General features: G+C 47.6%; 8 protein-coding genes across 8 annotated transcripts; 4 read left to right on the top strand and 4 right to left on the bottom strand.

Moving 5' to 3' along the window:
* Positions 1–65: 65 nt before the first annotated feature.
* Positions 66–859, top strand: DFJ58DRAFT_841586 (GrpE-domain-containing protein; the record flags this gene model as incomplete). Its single annotated transcript, XM_041392724.1, has 2 exons — positions 66–326; positions 374–859. The coding sequence occupies 2 exons, from the start codon at positions 66–68 to the stop codon at positions 857–859; spliced, it is 747 nt and encodes a 248-aa protein (XP_041243767.1).
* Positions 860–944: 85 nt separating this feature from the next.
* DFJ58DRAFT_391602 (uncharacterized protein) lies at positions 945–2,575 on the bottom strand. Its single transcript, XM_041380163.1, has 4 exons — positions 1,613–2,575; positions 1,282–1,562; positions 1,160–1,233; positions 945–1,114 (listed from the first exon to the last, which is right to left on the bottom strand). The coding sequence occupies exons 1-4, from the start codon at positions 2,493–2,495 to the stop codon at positions 1,030–1,032; spliced, it is 1,323 nt and encodes a 440-aa protein (XP_041243766.1). The 5' UTR covers positions 2,496–2,575; the 3' UTR covers positions 945–1,029.
* A 67-nt stretch (positions 2,576–2,642) lies between these two features.
* Positions 2,643–4,389, top strand: DFJ58DRAFT_391589 (uncharacterized protein). Its single transcript, XM_041380162.1, has 4 exons — positions 2,643–2,723; positions 2,771–3,781; positions 3,836–3,949; positions 4,003–4,389. The coding sequence occupies exons 1-4, from the start codon at positions 2,685–2,687 to the stop codon at positions 4,198–4,200; spliced, it is 1,362 nt and encodes a 453-aa protein (XP_041243765.1). The 5' UTR covers positions 2,643–2,684; the 3' UTR covers positions 4,201–4,389.
* Positions 4,310–5,674, bottom strand: DFJ58DRAFT_789346 (uncharacterized protein). Its single transcript, XM_041390202.1, has 3 exons — positions 5,601–5,674; positions 4,866–5,548; positions 4,310–4,807 (listed from the first exon to the last, which is right to left on the bottom strand). Exons 1-3 carry the CDS (start codon positions 5,617–5,619, stop codon positions 4,352–4,354), a joined length of 1,158 nt encoding a protein of 385 aa, XP_041243764.1. The 5' UTR covers positions 5,620–5,674; the 3' UTR covers positions 4,310–4,351.
* An 88-nt stretch (positions 5,675–5,762) lies between these two features.
* DFJ58DRAFT_728128 (ATP-dependent metallopeptidase Hfl) lies at positions 5,763–9,003 on the top strand (the record flags this gene model as incomplete). Its single annotated transcript, XM_041385556.1, has 15 exons — positions 5,763–5,780; positions 5,836–6,231; positions 6,299–6,710; positions 6,763–6,825; positions 6,881–7,017; positions 7,074–7,492; positions 7,549–7,661; positions 7,724–7,788; positions 7,988–8,065; positions 8,125–8,214; positions 8,274–8,349; positions 8,424–8,503; positions 8,572–8,690; positions 8,725–8,791; positions 8,854–9,003. The coding sequence occupies 15 exons, from the start codon at positions 5,763–5,765 to the stop codon at positions 9,001–9,003; spliced, it is 2,283 nt and encodes a 760-aa protein (XP_041243763.1).
* A 2,606-nt stretch (positions 9,004–11,609) lies between these two features.
* On the top strand, positions 11,610–12,131 carry DFJ58DRAFT_391408 (uncharacterized protein). The gene is made up of 3 exons (XM_041380160.1): positions 11,610–11,829; positions 11,899–11,926; positions 11,979–12,131. Exons 1-3 carry the CDS (start codon positions 11,663–11,665, stop codon positions 12,009–12,011), a joined length of 228 nt encoding a protein of 75 aa, XP_041243762.1. The 5' UTR covers positions 11,610–11,662; the 3' UTR covers positions 12,012–12,131.
* Positions 12,132–12,250: 119 nt separating this feature from the next.
* On the bottom strand, positions 12,251–15,618 carry DFJ58DRAFT_906290 (uncharacterized protein; the record flags this gene model as incomplete). The annotated part of the gene is made up of 21 exons (XM_041395002.1): positions 15,546–15,618; positions 15,451–15,481; positions 15,352–15,398; positions 15,220–15,297; positions 14,978–15,169; positions 14,785–14,904; positions 14,616–14,732; positions 14,446–14,569; positions 14,299–14,395; positions 14,133–14,245; positions 13,984–14,081; positions 13,840–13,934; positions 13,673–13,791; positions 13,555–13,624; positions 13,328–13,499; positions 13,091–13,276; positions 12,949–13,041; positions 12,789–12,895; positions 12,555–12,735; positions 12,465–12,503; positions 12,251–12,439 (listed from the first exon to the last, which is right to left on the bottom strand). The coding sequence occupies exons 1-21, from the start codon at positions 15,570–15,572 to the stop codon at positions 12,251–12,253; spliced, it is 2,295 nt and encodes a 764-aa protein (XP_041243761.1). The 5' UTR covers positions 15,573–15,618.
* Positions 15,619–18,939: 3,321 nt separating this feature from the next.
* Positions 18,940–21,751, bottom strand: DFJ58DRAFT_789320 (glycoside hydrolase family 5 protein). The gene is made up of 11 exons (XM_041390201.1): positions 21,274–21,751; positions 21,094–21,221; positions 20,801–21,031; positions 20,586–20,748; positions 20,417–20,533; positions 20,126–20,364; positions 19,855–20,077; positions 19,697–19,803; positions 19,540–19,647; positions 19,296–19,482; positions 18,940–19,247 (listed from the first exon to the last, which is right to left on the bottom strand). The coding sequence occupies exons 1-11, from the start codon at positions 21,411–21,413 to the stop codon at positions 19,184–19,186; spliced, it is 1,707 nt and encodes a 568-aa protein (XP_041243760.1). The 5' UTR covers positions 21,414–21,751; the 3' UTR covers positions 18,940–19,183.
* Positions 21,752–22,239: the final 488 nt, after the last annotated feature.

The raw sequence follows: 22,239 nt of genomic DNA, 5'->3' as shown, positions 1-22,239 counted from the left end.
CGCGTTTGGCTCCGTTCAATACAAGGTCACACTAGAGCCTTTTCTCTTTTCTATCATTTATTATCATGAACGCTGCATACGTCCGACAGGCCTTTCGTTCTTCTACGGCTTCACTGTCGTCGAGAACTATCGGTCGCTCCTCACGAGATGCGCTGGCATCTTACGGTCGGCGAATAGTAGGCACACGACAGTACTCTGATGACAAAGCTCCTGCAGCGGAGGCGGACGCAGAGAAGGAGGTAGAAACCGACAAGACAGAAATCACGCCGGAGACTGAGTTGCTCAAAACCATTAAAGCAAAAGAAACTGAAACTACGGACCTAAAAGTTAGCATTCCCTCTCAAACCTTGCACGCGTTTTGATTGTTCTCCAGAGTCGGTTACAGTACCTGCAAGCAGACTTTTTGAACTTGCAACGCAATGCTTCCCGTGAAAAAGAGCAGCAGCGCGATTTTGCTATCACCCGCTTTGCTGGTGACCTGCTTGAGACCGTAGATGTTCTTGCACTCGCCCTCAAGTCCGTACCAGAGGATGTTCTTGCCCAAGCAGACTCTCCCTCCCCAGACTCATCCGATTCATCACCACCTAACTCAAAATCTGTCCAAACCTACCTGAAGGAGTTGCATCAGGGCGTCGACATGACCCATCGTCTCCTCCTCTCCACACTCTTCAAGTATCATGTCAAACCATTTGACCCTACCGGTGACAAGTTTGACCCTAATCAACACGAAGCAATGTATCAAGCTCCAATACCCGGAAAGGAACCTGGGACTATATTAGAGTGCCAGAAAACCGGGTACATGATTAAGGATCGGCTATTGCGCGCGGCGCAAGTCGGCGTCGTGCAGGATACATCATGATTCATGACCTATGTCATTGCTATACGGGGTTTGGGTGGGTGACAGGTGTGCAGTGCCGAGCAGGGCAGGTATTGGGAGGACTATTAGACACACTAGTAAGTAATCTAGAGCCTCTACGAGCGGTGTGGGTGGATTGCATGCACGATAGATATTATTTTAGCACATTTAATTCACCGAATCTCAACTCTGAACCGATCCTGCAAACAGGAAACGACCTGTGCATTAAGAGAGTTGGCCTCATCGTTCGAAAGTGATCTACTTAAAGGTTAGAAACCAGCTTCCATGAAGGACAGGGCTTACCTATCCATCGAACGATAATTGATCCTGTAACAAAGGCTCTTCCGCTTAGTTTTCGGGTGAGTGAAATTGTCGATCTACTCGGAGGTCAGGTCAGGCCACACTCAGTTCAGAGCAAGACTCGCCAATTTGACGTCCTCCACCACATCTCCTGCGACGTCTCGAACAAGGTCGCAAAAATCGTTTTCATGAAGCGACTGGCCTTCGGGGAGCCAAAAGCTGACATCCTTGAAGCATGCCGGGTATTTCGAGTACGGTTTGAACGTGGTGATTTCGCCTTGTTTAAACTGCGAGAGGAAACGAGGGTCCTGTGACCAGAACAAACGAATGTCGGGGATAGAATATAAAACCATCGCTATCCGTTCGAGTCCAAGGCCGAACGCCCACCCCAGCTTGTCGGAAACATCTAATTACGCATTATTCGTGACGTTAATATATGTCGATTCATCAACGTACTCGCGTTATCGAGTGTTGGCTGATAAATGACTCCACAACCAAGGATTTCCAGCCATTTACCACGGAAGAAGACCTCGACCTCAAAACTTGGCGTTGTCCACGGGAAAGTAGCTTCTATCCACCGCACTTTAAGTGGGTTTTGAGCGGTAGCACCGACACGTCCAGCAAACAAATGTAGCATAAGACTATTCAGGGACAATTTCAGGTTTTTCGCGATTAGTTCCGTGTGTTTTGGATCATGAGCTGGTTGACAAGGATTCATCGGCGATAGATGAGGGACATCTTCAATTTCTATACTGGATCGTTCCAAATGGGCTGCGAGACGTTCGTTGTCCTCCTCGATCTCCTTCATGCCCGCGGAGTTTGCTGAAATGATACGTGCACCCTCTGTCTGGTGGAATACAGGGTAATGCGACCCGTCTATCTCGTCGCGCCGGTACACGTCTGCAGTAAGCAACCACTTTGTCTCTCCTCGTCCAAACACCTCTACTTCGTGTGCAGAGGTGTGAGTGCGCAACATGAGGTCCTTATTGACATAGTAGCTGTCTGTCACGGACCGACCAGGATGGTCTGCTGGGAAAGATAGTAGATCAAAGTTTTGGTATGGAGTGACGAGGGGAGAGAGCGAGGAGAGGTGAGAGTATGAGGGGAAATGTGATTCTATGAGCGCTCGGAGTGTACTGAGGGGATGTGAGGGTTGTGTGTGTAGTTTCAGTGGGAGCTTGGACACGATTGTGGGAGATATGTTCGTCATGTGGTCGGTGGGGTACTCTTCACCTAGTACGGTGACATGACACGGTCGTTGGACAGCCGTGTTAGCGAGATACCGTGAGGGTACTCCTCTCCCATGAATATTTCGCCATAACGAACCAGGTAGACGCATTGAGCGTGAATTATTCTCACTAGAAGCTGTCAATGAGTCCTCGTTGAGTTGCAAGCTCACCTGCTTTAAATATCACTTCGGGCCTAATATTTGCTCAACTTTATTAATTTACGCGTTTGTTTGCACTTGTTGTCTAAAGGCTTCAAACAAATCCAAACTTGGTTATGGGCACAGCCACTTCGAGCTCTGATGTCCCGAGTCGCCATCAGGGATTCAGCAGACTCAAAGGTGAACAATTTCCGTGTATTAATGCACAGGAAGCTCATCAAAACCAGCCTTCGCTCAGCAAACGAAAATCAAAGAGACGCCTCGTCGATTCTGACGAGGAAGAATTTGATGATGCTGCTGACGCTCAGTTTGAGTCTTCGCGCTTCAAACGTTCTCGTACTGCAGAACTAGAACCAGAACCGATAGGTTATGAACATCATTATATGGATAATGATATGGATGTGGATGTTGATGTTGATGGGGAGGTGGATGCAGACGAAGAAACGCGTTTTCTAGCGCACGACCCTATGGATCAACATGTCGACGCTGGCACCGCTCCAGTCGCTTCCGGTCAAGCTCGAAAGAAGAGTAAGGTGGATGCGAGCGCGAAGCGTATAACGGTGGCAGGTTCTGTAACAGGAGCGAAGAAGAAGAAACAAGCGGCGTTCTCAGACGCTGAAGATGCCGAAGTCGACATTGATGACCTTGTGGACGAGGATGATTTCCTTGACGAACCTTTCCCAGATGTAGAAGACGAGGGGTTCGAACCTGAAGCTGCAACAAAGCGTGGTGGAAAGGCAAAGGCATCTTCGTCCGCGAAGAAAAAACCTACCAAGGTCAAATTGGTGTTGGGAAAGGGTGGCAGGCCAAAGGCTGGAAAAGAAAAGGAGAAAGATATCATGATCAAGGACGAGCGCAAAATTCCCCTTTCTGGTACCCTATCTGCGTCTACCAGCGTCACGGCCCAGAGTCAGGTCTCTGATCTCTTTGCGGATGATGAATCTTCCGTTCATCCACCATCGGTGGTCGATCCTTCTGCCGCACCTGACCAGTCCGCCTTGCCGCCGCCAGAACTGAAGAAGCGCAAACTCCCAACAATTAAGAAGAACAAACCCTCAACCTCAGCTGCAACTTCCGCTCAGTCTCAATCCGCTGCTGCACCCTCTAAGCCATCACCCTCAACTGATGACGTGACAAAAATCGGTGCTCCTCATCCGCAACGTAAGGCTGCAGGTCTCATGGGGGCAGCAGACTTTGACTTGCGAGACAAAAGCGTGTATGCTGAGCTCTTTAAAGGGGTGAGGCGGTTTTGACGATGTTTTTGTACGTTTACATGATTGTTTGCTCTGCAGGCTGGTGGTAGTACTCCTCGTTCTGGACTCAACAGGAGAGAGAAGGAGGAAGAAAGACGGAAAGAGCTGAACAAGATGCGTGATGAAGCAAAGGCTAAGCGCGCGGAAGAAGCTGTCTGTTTCTTTCTCTTGTTCGCACAGGATCCTTGTTTCTGATTCAAGTATAGAAACATCATTTCGATCTGCAGTCACAAGCAGACAAGATCGCCGGTTTTGAACAGAAACTTAGAGCTAACAATTGCATGGCTTTGCACCCCAACTTTCTTGCTGCCAAGTTCCGAGAGGAGTACGACAAGGAGAGAGCGCGTCTACGACATGACAGGGAGCGGAGCCGGAGTGCCACGAAAGAGGAGGGAGAGGCTTGAACTTGAAGCTTGAGGGCTTTCATTTCTTGTTTTGTTTGACTTGTGCACCTTGCTTTCGGACATGCAACACTAGACTTGTAAATACATCATTGCAATATTACAAACTTCCTATACTCTATTGCTTGCACAACTGACACTTCAGAAGCATTTTTCATCTTGGTTTCTGGCCGACCCCTGGGGATGGCTTGTACATAGGAGACACGAGATTGGCGGATGTCTTTGTTACCTGGTCGAAACAAAGATCAAACCACTTTTTGTCTGCCGTGGGTTTGCTAGGTGTCGGCGCTGACTTATCTCCCTCGATGCTGAGCCCGGAGAGCTGTTGTTCTAGGGAGGACGTATCGGGGAAGAATATTCGCAGCTGTAACTGGAGTCCATTAATTATATCGAGCAGCGCTAACGATTCCTTCCTGATTGTTGCGGGGTTCTGAGGAATATACAACGAGGAGACCAATTCGTCGGACGCAGCAAGGAGTGCGTGTGACTGCAAAAGTAAAGCATCTAGAGCAAGGCTCGGAGGCGGCCCGGGTGGGGTAGGTGTGGACGAAAGTAGATCCAAGAATATACGCTTGTGCAATAATGTGGTTAACCGCAGTACGGAGTGAACCTGACAAATGGGCGCGTTTAAAAAGAGCTGATTTGAAAGTAGCAGACAAGTGCTGTACATTTTTTGCACGCGCCAGCTCGTCCCCGTCCATCTTCGCTCCTGTGTCGCCCAAACCAAGCTCATCCCAACCGTCATCGACATCATCGTTTTCACTCCCTTCGGCTCCGTCTATCATTTCAGATACTTCTCGAAGACTATCTTCAAGAGCCGCTCGGTCCTGCTTCCATCTTCGACGGATGGCAGATATGTTATCCTTTGGTATCCCATTGGGTCCACGTGCTTGGGTTATTAGATCGTGGAGAGTGCCTGTCCGGACAAGATACTCTTCTGCGGAATCATTCCTTGCTATCGACGGACCACGCGCAGCAAGATTCAAAAATGTCTGCACGACTGCACGCAAAGCCTCAAAAATAGCTGTCACCTCATGCTGCAGCTCCTTGATAAGCGTCGCCCCATGTAAATTAGGATTCAAAAGATGAATGCAATGCGCGATGCCAGACGTATATTTCGTTAGATCCACGATCACGGGCAGAGAAGCGGAGTATGTAGGAGATGATGGTTTGAGCACGAGAGCAAGTTTGGTGCTGGTGTTGTATATCATAGAAAGGAGAGAGTCTAGGTCTTTTACGATCACAGCGAGATCGGAGGTTTGGGGCTCAAATTTATTGCGCTGATTCCGGGAAGCGAGTGCGGAGAGTGCAGCGGTGCATGTCTCGGACGCAGACGTCAGAGCGACGATGACTGGTAGCAATAATTATTCAGAACAGAATTCATGAATCAGTGAGCTGCTCACCTTTTTGCTTGTCAGTCATGTTCTGTTTCAAAGCGTATGCGCAGCATCTAATCTCCTTCAAAAGAGGACTTACGTAAAGTTGTCCGTTTTTCTTGCGTGTATGTACGGTAACGCTCTTGTCGCAAGCACCAGTGCAACTATTTCCCTCTAATTCTCCGGTGCATGTCCGCGCACCTCCTGGTAGGCAATTTTTAGTTTAATCGTATGCTACTCTATTAACCATGTTATCTTGTAGCTACCGGGCATCCTGCGCGCCCAAGGGCGTTCAGTCGTTTCTCTACCTCCAAAATCATGCATACAGTTCCGCTCGTTCTCTAATTCTCGACCAATACAACCCTACTCAAGATTTACGCTCGCATATAAAGCATCACCGCTAATTACCCAACACCGGATCCAACCACTAACTGCACAGCCGTGTCTCCGTCGTGCGCTGTCATTATTCCCTTGGTCGAAAGCATCGTCTACGCCTGCCCCAGCGGTCGTAGCGAAGGTCGCTCGTCTAGAAGCAGAAGCCAACGCAAATCCAGATGATGTTGCTAAGCAGCTCGCCCTGTATCAAGTTCTTGTAGACACGCAAGTAAAAGCAGGGTATGAAGTAGTCATAACTCGTTGGGAGAGGATGTGCGAATTCGTAAATATGTTTTACATCTCTCATCTGTGTTCTCATTGGACTCATGGGTTGTTTTTCTTTTGATAAGAATTCAACATCACCGCTTCTTCAGTCCGATGCAGCGTTCCAGCTGTATCTTACATCCTTACTTAAGACTGGTCAAGAGGTTTCAGTCAACTTGGCCGTTCGCAGACGTGATTCGCTTCTTGCTGCCGCTGCTGGTACTACTACCGCTACAGACGCCTCACTGACTGATTCTCCGGCTAACGCTTCGAATTCCCCTTCTGATGCTCCTTCAACATCGTCGCCGACACCACCTCCATCTCGAAGTCAAGAGATTGCTTCCGATGTACTTGCTGGGCGCGCAGAACCTTTACTCGCAACTTCTCGTCTTGACGGTGCCTCGGCTTCCCAGAGCACGGACACGGCGAATCTCGCAGCTGCCCTAAGCAAGGGTAGTGGCGTAAGCGGTAATCCGATTCATGTCACTATCAGTGAGCGTAAGTGGTCATCAACATATACAAATACATGCCTCTCACTTTGTACTTCTAGCAAGAGGGTCTACAATCATGCGTCTCGTGCGGTTCTTAGTTTTGACTGCCATGGGTGGATTCTGTAAGTGTATATCAGATCATGACCTTCAGGTCATTAATCTCGTGTTCTTCGACAGTCATTCTCGTCATCTTGTCTGTGCTCTTGGAGAATTCTGGCTTACTCAAACCTGTTCCTCGGCAAGCAGAGTTCGAGCCACTTCAACAAAGAACCATACGGTTTAGCGATGTCCATGGTGTCGACGAAGTGAAAGAGGTAAGCTTTACAGCTTATAAACTGCCTGAGAAGACTTATATTTCACGCCCATATAGGAACTTCACGATATCGTAGAATTTCTCAAGGATCCCACTGTTTTTGCGTCCCTTGGTGGTAAACTTCCAAAAGGCGTCTTGCTAACGGGACCCCCCGGTACCGGTAAAACCATGCTCGCACGCGCTATTGCCGGAGAGGCGGGTGTGCCATTTTTCTTCGCGTCCGGCTCCGAGTTCGAGGAGATGTTCGTGGGTGTTGGCGCTAAGCGTGTCCGAGAGCTTTTCGCAACCGCTCGTAAGAGACAGCCCGCCATTATTTTTATCGACGAATTGGATGCTGTTGGTGGGAAGCGCAGTCACAGGGACCAACATTACATGAAACAGACCTTGAATCAACTGTTGGTGGAAATGGATGGTTTCTTGCAAAGCGAAGGCATCATCGTCGTTGCCGCGACTAACTTCCCAGAAAGTTTGGACCTGTCAGTGCTATGCTTGTCATACCTGGTTTTGACGTCCTTGACAATCTTGTATCTAGTGCTTTGACGCGCCCGGGCCGCTTTGACAGGATCATCGCTGTTCCTTTGCCCGATATCCGTGGTCGAGTCCAACTCCTCCAGCATTTCATGAAAGAGGTGGTCGCAAGTGTTGGTACGTTTTTTTCTACTGCTCGGCGCAATTCTATCACTAAATCATGGTGGGCTTACCTTTAGCTGTCGATCCGAAGGTATTAGCACGCGGTACGCCAGGGTTCTCCGGCGCCGAACTGCAAAACATGGTGAAGTGAGTGCAGCATGTGCTTTTTCTTTGTTTCACAGAGACCTTGACACATTATATATCAGTCAGGCTGCCATACAAGCATCAAAGGAAGGTTATAGTGAAGTCACATTAAAGCACTTCGAATGGGCCAAGGCACGTGCTCTTCATTTGCCGGCTAACTTGGGTCGATTTTCCAACTTTGTCTCACATTTATGTAGGATCGTATTCTTTTGGGAGCCGAGAGGAAGAGCGCATACATTGACGAGAAGAACAAGTTGTTGACCGCTTACCACGAGGTGCATCATCAACCACACGAATCTCGCGTGGAAATTTCGAAGCTGATGGATGGTGGTAGGGTGGCCATGCCCTGACAGCTCTTTATACAGATGGTGCCATGCCCCTCCACAAAGTCACGTGTGTTCCGCGTGGTCATGCATTGGGCGTCGTACGTATAGATGATGATCCCTCAGGCCTGAAAACTATACTAATTCTCGCATTTATCAGACTTCCCAACTTCCTGAAGATGACCGGTATTCAGTAACGCAGACGGAGTTCAAAGCCACGATTGACGTTTGCATGGGTGGTCGCGTAGCGGAGGGACTTAGCGAGTTCTTCTCACCCCGATCTCCCACAACTCCTGACTTGGAATTTCAGTTTATGGGACTGGGGGCCTCACAAGCGGCGCCTCATCTGATCTCCAGCATGCCACTCGTACTGCGACCGCTATGGTCAAGGTTAGCATAAATCAAATTCTCTTGGACATTACGTGACCATCTCACCGCTACTTGGGTGACTTCTGTAGAAATGGGGTTTCTCGGAAAAAGTTGGTCCTGTGTTCTATAGCGATCAAGATGAAGCGATAAGCCCTGCTACAAGGGAGAAGATAGATGCGGAAATCACCAAGCGAGTAACTTCTGTTGAGTTGTTGCCATTATGTTGAACATCCTGCCGTTAGATTACTGCAACAAGGTGAGGCGCGGGCGACCAAACTTCTAACGGAAAAGAAAGAGGAACTACATCGGGTGCGCGCACCTCTTTTTCCTGTTTCTTCACGTCTCAACAGTTTCCGTTTGTGTGCTTGCAGCTTGCGCACGCCCTGGTAGAACACGAAACTTTGGATGCCGAGGAAGTAAAGAAGGTCATCAGGGGCGAACCAATACGGAATATCAAGGAAAAGATTTCTCACGATGAGGTCGCGGAGGTTGCGTCAGAGGAAATTCCTGCACTGACATGAGGTGCATCTTACTTTTTGCACGAACATTAGACTAAGTTGGGGGTTAGGACGTATAATGCATGTTTTGTATATCTCAGGGCTGATCTCCTCGCTTTTTATGCGGTTGTCTTGTCGTGGGTTGAGATCTGCGAAGATGACCGTCCAATGATCTTCGTGATATTTTCAATAGAAGGCAGTCCGAAGAAAATTTGGGGTGGGGAACATGTCATTTGCATCAGTGAAAAGTTAGGAGGACGCCCCTGGCAAGCTTTACGCCGCGAGTTTCTGGATCACTGATTAGTTTTGTACGTCAGTGGATCGTTGTCATGCGCAACCCATGACTCGGACGTTTTCGTTGTGCACTTGTCGCCTCGTCTCTGATCCTCGACGACCGGACAAGGACCGTAGCCATTCACACATGATTGTCACCGCTATTACTATAGCGTGACGAAACGTATCTAAACGTTCATCTGGCCAAGCCTGTCATGGCAATGGCCTCCCTTTAATTCCCGAAGTGGACATGCTTTTGGCGCCATTGATTAACCAGTTACCAGAGCTGAAGGCGGATATGAATCAGTATCATAGGATTGGTATGAAGATGTCATCCTGCAACTTCACGTCACAGCACCACACTGACAGATGACCTGGTCAACGATGTTGACAGATGCTGATATGATGTCACCCAATCACGTACTGAAACAGCGGCATGCCACAGATCCAGAAACTCCAGTCAATCTAACAATAAGTCCGGACCATGCTCTGATAACAACTGTACAGGTGGTCACATCCTCGTAGGTTCTTCAATTCAACGTGAGTAAATTAACTGACATTCGCGGTACCATGCGAGCATTAAATCCACAATGCGAAAGCCATGTACCTATCTGGCGAAGACATTTTGCCTCATGCTCGATGTCTGAACATCGAGCAGAGTACGGTGACAGGGGAACATCGTTTATCTGAGCTGTACCGCATGAAAGGATGGATTGGGGAGCCGTTTCCCGGCAGGCCTTCTTGTTATAATCATAATGCCAAAAACAACGAATAATCTCTGCCAAGGCTGGTACCGGTACCGTGACTCTTGCATGTTTCATCAAGTATGTGATAGCTGAGCGCTGAATCCAGTTGCAGATTTCACCGAATGTTATGCAGGTTTATCAAAGGCGTATAGTCTCAACAAGGGAAGCTGTTATCGCAGATATATATTAGGTTCAAGAATGATACTTCCTGGTGCGCCGAGAGAATGGGGATTTGTGTCATAGCCCGCACGTCACGATTCAAATTATGCCGATTCCAGCGCGGGGTTTTCGAAGTCGTGGAAAAACTTTCAGAGCAAAGATCAAGCAAAGAGTACTGATGACATTGACGCCGCGTCAATTCGGCTTCCCGGTTGATTTTATCAATTGAAAATTTGGTCCAAATAGAGAGGGGATCTAAAATCTGCGCAAGATATAGCAGGATATAGCCCTCGAATACGGCAACATGCGAGCAAGAGACCTGTCACATCCGATTGGTCGAGGTGGGAACATGGTCTAACATGGTTGACTTGCAGGAGCGCACAGCAATATTCATGTAGATTTGGAAGTTGAGACTATGTCGCTCTTCCGAGACGAAGACAAGTTGTGAAGATTTTCTTCAGCAATAAAAAACTGTTAACAGTATTGGACTCGGGCATGTGCACCGGGTATGTCAGTGGCACTCGGATCGAGCGGAGACAGAAAATTACATGTCAAACTGTTATAGGAGCCTATACACAACCACCTTTGGAGGTGCGAAGCCGCTAAAATGCTTCAAGCCTTTACTCTGGCCACGAGCCGGCCGCCAAGTAGGCCACCGTAACAAGATCCGTTTATAACCGATTAACCTGTGGACTTTGTCGATGAGTCCCCTATACGTAGCAGTCCGCCGCTTCACTCCCCGACTCATTTTTGACGACCAAGTCGATGGTCTCACAAAATGTCGAATTATTTATAAATCTTCCTGGAATCCTGAACGTCTTCGAGCTTCAGAGAGACCAAAATGGGACTGATACCAGTTGATACCCAGGAAGAGAAGCTGGTCGGTAAGATCGTACCTTTTCTACATTCCACGGAATGGAGAGAGGAACCATGGCTTCGGAAAATAATTTCCTTGGGCGGAATACAAACTCACGTCTCCATTTGCCTCGCGCCCATGATGCGGCATGAACGTCGATCAATTGCAAACAAGGTCAAAGGGAGAAAATTTCGCCCAAAGTTCGCACCCTCATCTCTGAGATCTTGAGACTTGTACTTTTTTTTTGCCAAAAAGCAGTTGAAAGGTCTCTCCTATAGGCCAAAAATTGGTATGACACGGGAGTTGGCGGACCTGTAGCGCGAGATGAATCGTATGTAATATTAGTTAATTATACTGCGCACACTCTCGGCTTAAAAGCAGGAGCATTTGAGGCTCTCCCCGCCTACCTTTGTATACCTCAGCACCAACGACCTTTTCCTGCCCAGCGATCTGCGGTAAGCCCGTGCCACCTGCCAATAACGATGCCGCCGGGAAGATCTCACGAAGTCATAAAAAGCAGTGCCTTTGGTAAACTCAAAACTTGTCGCTTGCTTATTAGCGTTGTCCTACCTCCGCCGACGAAGTGTAAGTCCACATTCAAACTTCTTTATCATATCAAACTGAAATAGCCCTTTATCCTATATATTAGATGTGCTATCGACAGCTGCGATTCACGAAAAATACGGCATGCGGCCATCTCACATTCCAAGGCGACACTTACATTGATTGTTTTACACGAGACTGCAAGCTCAGTACCAGTCATCCGACCACGTGCGGATCACAGGGGAGACCATGCAATTGCCGTCGGTATTATAGGTAAGCCACCATCATAATAGCTTTTTTTTGCTCCCGCGAAGCTTTGTGTCGCTTATTGTTATTCTCCAGTCAACCTCAGCGGCTGATCACACTAGAAGTATGCATTCCTCATTTAAATTTGGTCTAGTGTTGATCCGTAATCTTCACAGCAACCGGGAAAATGTCCACAATGCCCACCATGACAGGATGCAATCAATCCGACATACCTCACCACTAGTCGTCTAACCTCACTCTGTATATATATATCACGTCTTGGATCACCTAATGTATTCTTCTATCAGTTAGGTTTAGTGTTCATATCCGCCTCGATGATTTCAAGGATTCCCTTCACTAAAAATTTATCTCTACTATGTATAACTACACATCCAAGCCCAACAACACGTCATCATCAATCCCACCGTCTCCATAGTCGATGTCCATGTCATCTTGCTGCTCTTGTTGTTGCTCCATGAGCAGATGCTTGTTCCTTCTGTTTTGCTTGTGCTTTCTCTATATCTTCCAGTGTCCATAACGATACACCAGTCTGATTTTCGTTCGGATTCTGCGAGATTGTGCGCATGAAGAGCTTGGAAAGTGTCAAGGCCATGTCCGTGGAAAGATTAGAAGCAACCTCCGTGATATATTGATTTATCCACCGAGGGTAACTTGGCCCGTTTGTCGGCACGAGCAAAACGCTGTCACGATTAGCAAGTTAGTCAAACGATTGTTTGCAAAAGATAACTAACCTTGTCCGCGAATACCATCAGACCCCAATCAGTCTTACCTCGCAGGACACGTCCGACACATTGAGCGGCGTTGCGCATAGCATCAAAACCAAGGAACTCAGATTCTCTTATACGGTATGCATCACGCAAATACTCCAACCGTGCTTTTAATATCCGGCTCTCCGTGTATTGATATGGCACCCTATTTGCGATTTTATCAGTTGCTGACTCTGATCTATGAATTTAATCACAAACCCAAACATGATCACAGCTCTCCCATAGTTGTGATCAAAATCGATACCCTCTGACACTTTGCCACGCGCGACAGACAGAAGAACAGCTCCTCGACCATTATCGCAAGCCTGCAGTAATTCAGTGAGCGGCCGAACATTTTTGTGCCATAAGCATTTCTCACTCGGCGATAGTTTTCCAAAGCGATGCTCGTCTCGTTTGCATCTGGCGTTTCCACAAATATTAACTTGTTCTTCCAGACCTCGTTGAGAATACCCTAAGAAAATGATGAATGTAGTTTCATCTCTTGGGGCACATGGATTTACCATATCATTCCAAGCTGCGACGATGGACTCCATGTAAAGGTAACTAGGGAAGAAAGCTACAATGCCGTCCGGTACGATCTTGCTGTACTCAATGAGAATGCTTCCAAAGTTGCGAACTACGGCAGGGTCGTTTCTGACTTCGAAACGTGAACTGATAGCAACTTGGTCACTTCCTCGCGTGATGACCTTGACTACTTTTCAGTGGACAATAGCACAAAGACTAGCGAGACAACTCACCAACGGTAAGAAAGCATTGCGTGTGAGCGTCATGGGATATGTTTCTTGCACGACGGGGGTGAATTGCAGCATCTTTGGATACATGTCTAACGGGGATATGGTTCCTGAAGTAATTACGACGCTACTGAAATGTTCGAATACGGGTTTGATCGCGAGCGACGGGTCTAGGCATCTGAAATTAATGCTGAGTAGGCAATAAATTTCGGAATACGCAACCAAACTCTCACGTGAAGTGGAAGATGGGGTTAGGAACGGTCGCGTTATCGGTTTCGAATGGTTCAAGAATAAGAAGAAACCCTGCAACGGAGTTAATATATAGATATTAATGAGAATTCGTATTCAGACCCTTTTCGTAAGTTGCAACGAGCGTTGCAAAACTTGCGACCTTCTGCAATGCTGAGTACTCATCTAGCCGATTCAGTTCCAATGTACGGATCATCGACTGTAGTCGCTCTGCACAAAACCTGAAGGCTGACATTAGAGAATACTGGTAGAAAGAAAACAACACTTGCCGTAATGGTCGCCGCTCAATATAAGTGATATCTTTCAAGTGCTGTAGGAACGACAATGGCGTTTCGGCAACGACATGCAAAACGCGCATTCTGGTCTACGGTAACTGTCAGCGAAGTGTGCCGCATGGGTGTCAAACTGAAAACCTTGAGATACTCCACGAATCGCTTCAAAAATGCCACAAAATGTTCGGCTTTTCTGATGTTTCCTGGAACAGCTTCTGTGAGGAGGTCGTCTGGCAAAACTTTCCTGGAAATCTCAGTATAATTGAAGGTTGCTTTCTTTCTCGACGAACCTGGATTAGCCATGAATGCGTCTTCGTCAGCAGCATCAGCCGCTGACTCCTGTAGCCCCTCGACAAGTTTCGCATACTCGTCCTGTAGTTTGGCCGCGTCCGTTTTCTTGATCCTAGAAAGAATATGCTTGAGTGCTACGATCACAATGATATATAAAACACCGACTCTTCTATTTTTTCGCCCAATTTCACGACACTGCGAGCAGCTGAATCTAACATCGGTCGGGTCAAGTCAATGCTCAATGACTCGATGCACACATTGTCTGCAATGAATTGTAGAGAAATCAAACAGTTATTCGACAAGGGGTCCTACCAATATTGTGGGCTTCATCAAAAACAACGATGGCATCTTTTGAAAGTTCCTTGGAAACTTGTTCGGCAACTTTGGGATCAAGCAGATAGTGAAATGAGTAGATGATGACATCCACGAACGGCATCTTGGACAGTTGATGAGGGTTACTGGATGATATTGACGTCACTCACCATTCGCCGAACTGTGAAGTATGGACATGTCTTATTTTCACGCCCGTGCTGAAGAACATCGGCTAGTGTCCATATGCCAGAGGGTATTAAGGACCCAGGTTCGCCTTTACCCAGGTTCTAAGATGGCTCAACACCCATGGAACAATTAATGTAAATTTCACTGTCTCACCTCATGCCAATCACACAATTCGACTGAACCTGGGTCTGCGCGACCTTTCTCACATGTGGCAGAATTGGTGAGGTCTCGACAACGGGCGTCAACTATCTTGCCCTTCTTCTCCTTAGAGACCTAGAAAGGTACCACACCGAGAAAAGTAAGCTGTGGAACGGGCTCTTTCATGTTCATTGTAATGTGTACTCACATCTGGGTGTATGCATAGATTCTTCCTACTCGTGAGTCCGAGTCCCATAAAACTTTCTTCTTTTGCTTTCTGTTCTGGAGTCTCCGCAAACTTGATCCGGTATGCCATGAGACGTTTCAGCTCGGCCAATGCTTTCTCGATCTCCGGAACCGTCCGTGAGCAATAGATAAGTTTCCGTTTCGTGGGGTAAAACTAGCGAGCAGCGCTCAAAAATATACTACGATGCAAGCTTGGAAACGTACCTGTTGATATGACACAATTAGAGACAGCAGTGAAACGGTTTTCCCTGTTCCTGAAGGCATCTCCAGAACGCAGTGCCCCTAGAGGAAAGCAGTCAGAATAGCAGGTCCAGAACAATATCACGTGTGCTGTACTGTTGCATCCAGGGTTCGTTTGAGATCACACATGTACGCATATTGTTCTGCAGGTAACAGATTCAGCGTTAAGTATGGCTGGCATTTGAATGCACGAACCAGGGTAAATTCGGTCGTAAGGGAAGATAATCTGAAGCAAAGGAATTCAGTATCACGATTCCTTTCTAATATCCATCAAATATAAGGATACAAACAGGTAAATTGTCGATAAAGAACTTCATGAACACCGAACTCGCAGATGGTGGCAAGGAAGTCTTAAGATGGACGCGTAGTGTCGCTCTACACGTGACGCACCACTCACTGTGACGAGTAGTGCGTGACGCGTGACGTCTGGGAATTCAAATTTCCGGGTCCGTCCGGCTCACTCAAGCCAAGTCATCGTAATGTGAAGGTACGACACTAGCTCAGGCTAGTACATTAACAAACTACGTGGGTATCAATTGAGCTACAACCTGCACATATTTGACCTGGACTGGGAATTTCAGAGACATCCTCATAAGTCATGAGTGCAAACATGTAGTTTAGAATCGACAAGGTCCACACATTTGAATCCATGGGCAGGCGAGCACCAAAATGTACACCTTCAATAGAGGATGAGAAGGCCGGTCAGCCTGGTGCACAAGAAGGACAGGCAAGAGCCCAAACGCATCTGCAGCTATACGAAGCTGAGGCCGGGCTGTACGAATGGTGAGAAGTGCATGGATGAATTTGAATGTGACTCACGTGCGTGCACATCATTATTGTCGGTTACACAGATTCGAATCATTCGAGCTACATTTCAACTACTCCGGGCTGCGTGGGCCCACTTGTTTCCCTGTGTCCAGATCCCACACCCGAAGACGTGGGAGCCAGTAACAAGGAGAGGTGTACCACGGATGAAAGCTCCCTCCTTCACCTATTTTTCAAAATGCTTAAGCGTCAGTTCGAGTCTGTGACTCTGTGAGGCATTTCCTTCCGAGTTGGCGCTTGGGATGCTACTTTGTGAGTGCCAGTGGTGGCCGCCATTGAACCTTTTCCCGTGTCTCAGTTAGCAGGAGCGTCGATAAGGGAGTGGTCACTTGCGCGCACTAAGGTGAGTAGGCACTAAGTTGCATCTCCTACAGGATACTCAATCCATGTGTACGACATTGTCAATGTGCCAACCGTCGAATACAATAATCAGGAGTTCTTCTGCGAGAGTTGCATATGGTACAGTAGTGTCGGTACACGTCTCACCATCCTTTGACAGTTTGATCCACATTCTCCACTTGGACACAACAGCTGCGTTGCTACTACTCGCCACACCAAAAGGTCCGGAATTAAGAACATTTCTTTTTTCACTCCTCTGCTCCAAAAGGCCATCCTCCTTGCCCACGCAGGATTCCCCTTGTGGACGTCGTAGCGACGCGAGGCAAATATGTAAGTTTCCCAATTTTTCGATATCCATCTTGTGACGCTGATATTGTCTTGTAGCGCACCGCTAATGCCCACAGTGGAAAAGGCATAAGTTGGCGCAGCCACCACGTCCTCCTCCTCGCCAGTAAGCTTACGCTGGTGCCTCAAGCAGCAGCACACCACTAGCAGGAACATCCAATGTTATCAGCGGAGCTACCCCAGTAACCATGCAGACTGGAAGTATCAGCGCAGCTACTGGTAACGCACCCCCTTTCCCGTTGGACGTTGAACGTGTTCCAGGCATCGGCTACTTTGCAGTTCTCACCTGGACGAAATTCGTCTGCTTCCAGCTCCAGGGACCCGCTAGGCTTTAGGCTTTCTTTTATGTTAGAGTACATATCACCACATGTACTGAGTATTTAACGACACACGCAATTCGATGCTGCTCCCACTGCCCAGTGAATGTACTGTGATACGCAACATGCAGATTATAGAGAAAAAATATTGTCGGCAGGTTTCGAACCCACACCATCCAAGAGGAACAGACTTGGAATCTGTTAACAACTTGGCCATAAGTCTTATGGTTAACGTTCGAGGACCTCTCCATGAGCTCATGCCCAAGGTGCGATCATAGAGAAAACTATTGTAAGCAGGTTTCGAATATGCACGAACAGATCTTGAATCTGTCAACCACTTGGCCAAGAATAGTGAAGATAAATCGATGAGTTCAAGCTAAATATGCCAAACGGGTAAGGTCTGCCTGACGAGGTAGCCGGTTGTGCAGGCAAGAATGGCAGTAGCTAACCGTAGTGTCCACTGTCATGAACCGCGAATCAGTCCCACATGTACCAGCTCGCGCAGCGGTACAGAGCGCGCAAACACAGGAAGAATCTGATGTTAGTGGTGGTCTTCGATGAGAATGCGTGTAACAGTAGTGTCCTGTCATGCTCAATGATAGGCCGTACGGCCTGTATCGATGACAGCTTGTATGCACAATCTCGCGCGTATATGAGCCAGCCTACATGTAGAGCTGCGCATTCGTATGGTGGCCATACTTGCGCATGACAACCTGTAGATGGAATCAACTTATAGTGGTCAGGAGAAGTCGTGTAATTCAGCATACCAAGAGGGTAGTTGCCAGCCAATGATGCCGGTAGGAACTAAAAGCTGCTTCTCCCTCAGGCTGAGATTACGATATTACCATAGACACCAAGCCGATGATTCGTTGCATTCATGTGGTCACCTAACAGTACAAGCTCAATGCGGGAAGAGACTGATGGGATGAGAAATAGAATCAGCCGCAACATGGCGAAGCACATTACAAGCGACCACCTGAAACACTAACTTGCATGCGGGATGCCACGTATTTACAGCAAGGCTGACATGCGACGTGACGCTCTGCTAACTGAGATACCGGAAAAGATTCAATGGCGGCCATCACTGGCACTCACAACGTAGCGTCCCAAGCGCCAATTCGGAAGGAAATGCCTCACAGACTCGAACTGACGCCTGGGAAATAGGTGAACAAGGTAGCTTTCATCTGTGGTACCCGTCTCCTTGTTACTGGCTCCCACGACAAGAGTCTTCGAGTGTTGGATCTGGACACAGGGAAACAAGTGGACAGCCTAAAGCAGTTGAAATGTAGCTCGAATCTGTGTAACCGACAATAGTGAGGTTCGAAGAAGTGCACGCACGTGAGTCACATTTGAATTCATCCACGCACTTCCCGCCATTCGTGCGGGCTGGGAGATCGCTAAATTGACGTGTTTGAGAGTGTTGTAACAAGTCAGCTCATTGTATGACACAATGTTACATGTTACGTTGAGAACTGACAAGTCGTGTACAGACGGATCCGGACAGATCCGTAAGAAGTTCAGAAGTTTGATCATGATTTTGTCAAAGTTTGATTCAGAGTGCGGCAATTACGTATTGTCAATTCTATACCTTGGAGTCTGGAACAAGTCAGTGCAAACCCATGTGGACTCTAGCGGCAAGTTGATAGCTCCTGATTCACTGATTTGCCCGCACTGGGGTTCTTGATGGTGCAATGTGATCCACCCGGCGTACCACCGCTGCTATTGGACTTGCAATTACATGTACAACATATTTATATACAGCATCTTTTGTTGCTTCTTCTGATAATCAGTGACCGATCGTGTCTGTGAGCTCATGATGGCTCATAGAACTGACTCAATTGAAGTTGCAAACCGGATCTAATCGAGTCACAACAATATATAAAATCACTACGTTACAAGAACAACTTCTACTCGCGATACCTCAGTAGTATATACGTATATGAAGTTACACATTTGTAAAAACAATTGTACCGGAAGTCCGCACAGATGTCCAAGAAGGGTAGCGCGATTTCATCACCAGATTGTACAACAATGTGACACATGTCCATTGATTCCGGGAGCAAGTCATGTAGCGTTCGTTCAAATATGAGGTCAAGTGTCTTTCAGTCCGCGGCAATGGACTGGGACGCGCTCCCAAGGATTTGTTGATCAGTAGTGGAGCCAGTACTGCGAACAGGTCAGTACATGTCAGAATAAAATGGCCGGACCACGAACATAGAGTAACCATCATTGGGGGACTCGCCAGTGGTTTCTTGGGGAGTGGGTACCTCTCCTGGGCTACTCGGCGTAGACGTTTCTCCAGTGGTAGTAGTGGGGGTAACGGTAGTACCAGGTTCAGTTGTAAGGCCGGACTGACCCCACTGGTACTGGACTATGCCGTTGAGTCCCGCAGCAATACCAGCTAATCAAAGATTTGTAAGGCCGGAAAAGATACCAAGGGTGATATTGAAGAACGCACTATTAATCCATGACGTGTAAGTGCTTGCTTGCTGTTGGCTGGTCACACCATAACTCGTGGTTGATTGTCGTTTCAGTAGCCTGCGGGCACCTAACGTAATCCCCGACTCTGAGAAAATAAATTAGTTAAGCATGACTTGTCGCAGAAGGCTTCTCACGACCGTCAGTAGCAAATGGAGCAACCGTAGAGTTAAATGGCACGAAGTAAGGAGCATTGCTTTGCGTGACTAGACCAAAGCCAGTGAGTACCGCAGGTTTCCCGACGCTGAGATAGATATCAGACATCCGATGCATTGGACAATGACAAGATGCTCACGCAGAGGCACTTTGGGCCTGATTGGTGATCCACTGGGCACCGTTTTGCTCTACACTTTGCCAAGGCGCAACGTTCGGGTCATCAGGACCATATGATTGCTGATCGGGGAATAACTGGAAGGAAGAGAACCCAATATCTGGAATGTTCGAGATGTCTTGACTGTCGACGCCGTATGAACCGTCATACATTGACCCTGTAGTCGAAGTCTGTTGCCTCTTGGTAGCTGTCAAACATAATCAGCCAAGGAACTGCTGCGATATGTTTGACTTACCTGTCGAAACCCACCGCCCTCTTATTCGCACGCCGTCTTCCACCAGAGTTCCCGCACGTTTCGCAGTTTCCCTGTTGCGGCGTCTCCTCTCCGATCGTTCTCGAAGGATTTGCTCCTTGGTTACGGGTTTTCCTTGGCTGCGCTTCTTTTTTCCAGGAGCCGGCGATGGGGCAGGAGGCGCTGGCGATGGGGTCAGAGGGTATAATTTCGGACAATCTGTACACATATATCCTCCGACACTAGATCAGCCGTCAAACAGTGTCTATGGCTGTGATTGATATTGTGACATACCCCGAAGAGATGAGGTGGTTTGGATCAATGCTGCGGATGTGCGCAGCTACCGTCGCATGCCAGGTCGTGATCGTTTCAGTCGTGCAGGTAGGAGATGCTGGCAATGTAGAGTTGCATCTGAATAAAGTGTATTAAGTTGAGCAGCTCCGCAATATCAGCCATCACGTACCTGGGGTCATTCGCCAATTCATAACTGAAGACCGATGGACTATTCACGTAGCGGGAGACCACTTGCGTTGTGTAATTCATGAAAGACGTTAATATTGACGGGTTGGTATAGAACTGGTCATGAGTTTGGAGGCCGAATTGTTGAACATATAGATCCATGCCACCTAAAATCATGATCAAAACGATGCAGGGGTTAAGAGTTCGATTAAGACCAACCGTAATTGTTGGATAGATAATTGCGAGGAATGGAGCTGTTCGTGACGGCGCTCGAGTTCACGAAAGGGTCCCAGTTGTTCGTAAGAGATAGAATGACGTATAGTCCTCGTTGCTCGGCCATTTGGATGACAGTGTCAAGCTTCTGGAGGCCGTTCGGCCCATCGTTGACGGAAACGGTACCATCCTTGATAAGCTGTAGCCAAGTACCATTCACGGGAATGGTGTCCACATCTGACCGTGGTTTATGGGATCAACGATCATTTGCATCTAAAGAGCAAAACAGTGATAGATACCGTTGAATGCCCACAATCTGATGACCTTGATGCCGAGAGCTGATATGTTCCCAAGCGTGTTCCATATATCTTCGTTCGTGTTTAGCGTAGGTAGCCAATAAGCGTTAGTACCGATGTACTTCAATAAACTGATTAAAGATGATTACTACGGGTTCGCATCCAACAGAGATTAATCCATACCTCCCGTTCACCACAAAGTCAGGGCCACTGGTGCTCACAAAAGGACTGGAAGCCCTCTTATAAGTGGGTGATGGGATGGCAGCTACCGCGGAGGCCCAAAGGATGCTGAAAAACAACGACACCCAAGGGAGGAAGTACATGGTAGTGCCTATACACCCAGAGGCAACCCGATAGTAAGTGAGAGGCAAGAAACGGAAATGATTTATGCATCGAACTATAAGAAGGGTTGACCCTAGCTAGAGAAGGTTATGTACGTGCCTGACGGGAAGGCGCACCGCTTCGAGTAAGAACATCAATGTATCTGACGAATTGAGCTAGGCGTTAATATTACCGGTGTTCAATTACGAATGGAATAGCGCGTGATGCATTGATGTTGGGAACGAAGAACCACCAGCAGTAAACCGTGAGTTTATTGACGCGCGCTGAGATGTATCATGTATAGAACACTGGCAGGCGGACAACCATGGGGGGATACTGGAAGTTGACATGAACGAATAAAAGCTCCGATCAAGGATTTATTAGGTGGCGTGTTCACACAACACAAGTCTGTTGGCAGACGTTGGACAGATCTCGACATGCATGTACGGATATTTGTTGCCACCGCCTATAAATCAATTTAAAGGCATGCTACCCGACACACGTTTCCCTGCAGGCAGTACTATGTGACAGGCAAATGACGGGAGTGTTGAATCATCATTGTTGTCATCGCTCGCTGTAGTGCATACATTACTTTATCACTAGGGTTCGCCCTGGACCTTGCTCCGATTTTATTTTCGAAATCGCCCGGCATTGTTTGTACATGTTTTCCCCCCGAGTTTTGTTTGTTGTTCTTTGGCGCTACAGTTGTGCTCTCAACCAATTCAATTTTTTGACTGTTGTGTCTTCAGCAACCAAGAGATGTATTGAATTGCAACATTCACTTACAACAACATCTTATTTGTACATGCATACACCTGGTAAATGAGT

The sequence above is a fragment of the Suillus subalutaceus genome (assembly GCF_016647625.1).
Source record: "Suillus subalutaceus strain FC151 chromosome Unknown DFJ58scaffold_55, whole genome shotgun sequence".
Classification (NCBI taxonomy): domain Eukaryota; kingdom Fungi; phylum Basidiomycota; class Agaricomycetes; order Boletales; family Suillaceae; genus Suillus; species Suillus subalutaceus.
Note: the sequence above shows the minus strand (reverse complement) of the source record. Positions and strands in the feature narration are given on the sequence as shown.

Bases quoted from the DNA above. Each gene is read 5' to 3' on its own strand.
- DFJ58DRAFT_391589 (XM_041380162.1), top strand. From the start codon at position 2,685: ATGTCCCGAGTCGCCATCAGGGATTCAGCAGACTCAAAG. The intron at 3,782-3,835 runs GTGAGGCGGTTT...TTTGCTCTGCAG, and splicing joins ATGCTGAGCTCTTTAAAGGG to GCTGGTGGTAGTACTCCTCG. The intron at 3,950-4,002 runs GTCTGTTTCTTT...ATTCAAGTATAG, and splicing joins CTAAGCGCGCGGAAGAAGCT to AAACATCATTTCGATCTGCA.
- DFJ58DRAFT_391408 (XM_041380160.1), top strand. From the start codon at position 11,663: ATGTGCTATCGACAGCTGCGATTCACGAAAAATACGGCATGCGGCCAT. The intron at 11,830-11,898 runs GTAAGCCACCAT...GTTATTCTCCAG, and splicing joins AATTGCCGTCGGTATTATAG to TCAACCTCAGCGGCTGATCA. The intron at 11,927-11,978 runs GTATGCATTCCT...TAATCTTCACAG, and splicing joins AGCGGCTGATCACACTAGAA to CAACCGGGAAAATGTCCACA.
- DFJ58DRAFT_391602 (XM_041380163.1), bottom strand. From the start codon at position 2,495: ATGCGTCTACCTGGTTCGTTATGGCGAAATATTCATGGGAGAGGAGTA. The intron at 1,563-1,612 runs GTACGTTGATGA...ATGCGTAATTAG, and splicing joins GCCAACACTCGATAACGCGA to ATGTTTCCGACAAGCTGGGG. The intron at 1,234-1,281 runs GCGAGTCTTGCT...ACCTCCGAGTAG, and splicing joins TGGTGGAGGACGTCAAATTG to ATCGACAATTTCACTCACCC.
- DFJ58DRAFT_789346 (XM_041390202.1), bottom strand. The intron at 4,808-4,865 runs GTACAGCACTTG...CCCATTTGTCAG, and splicing joins AGCTGGCGCGTGCAAAAAAT to GTTCACTCCGTACTGCGGTT.
- DFJ58DRAFT_789320 (XM_041390201.1), bottom strand. From the start codon at position 21,413: ATGTACTTCCTCCCTTGGGTGTCGTTGTTTTTCAGCATCCTTTGGGCC. The intron at 20,365-20,416 runs GTATGTCACAAT...CGGCTGATCTAG, and splicing joins AACCACCTCATCTCTTCGGG to TGTCGGAGGATATATGTGTA. The intron at 19,248-19,295 runs GTTCGTGGTCCG...ACCTGTTCGCAG, and splicing joins CCCAATGATGGTTACTCTAT to TACTGGCTCCACTACTGATC.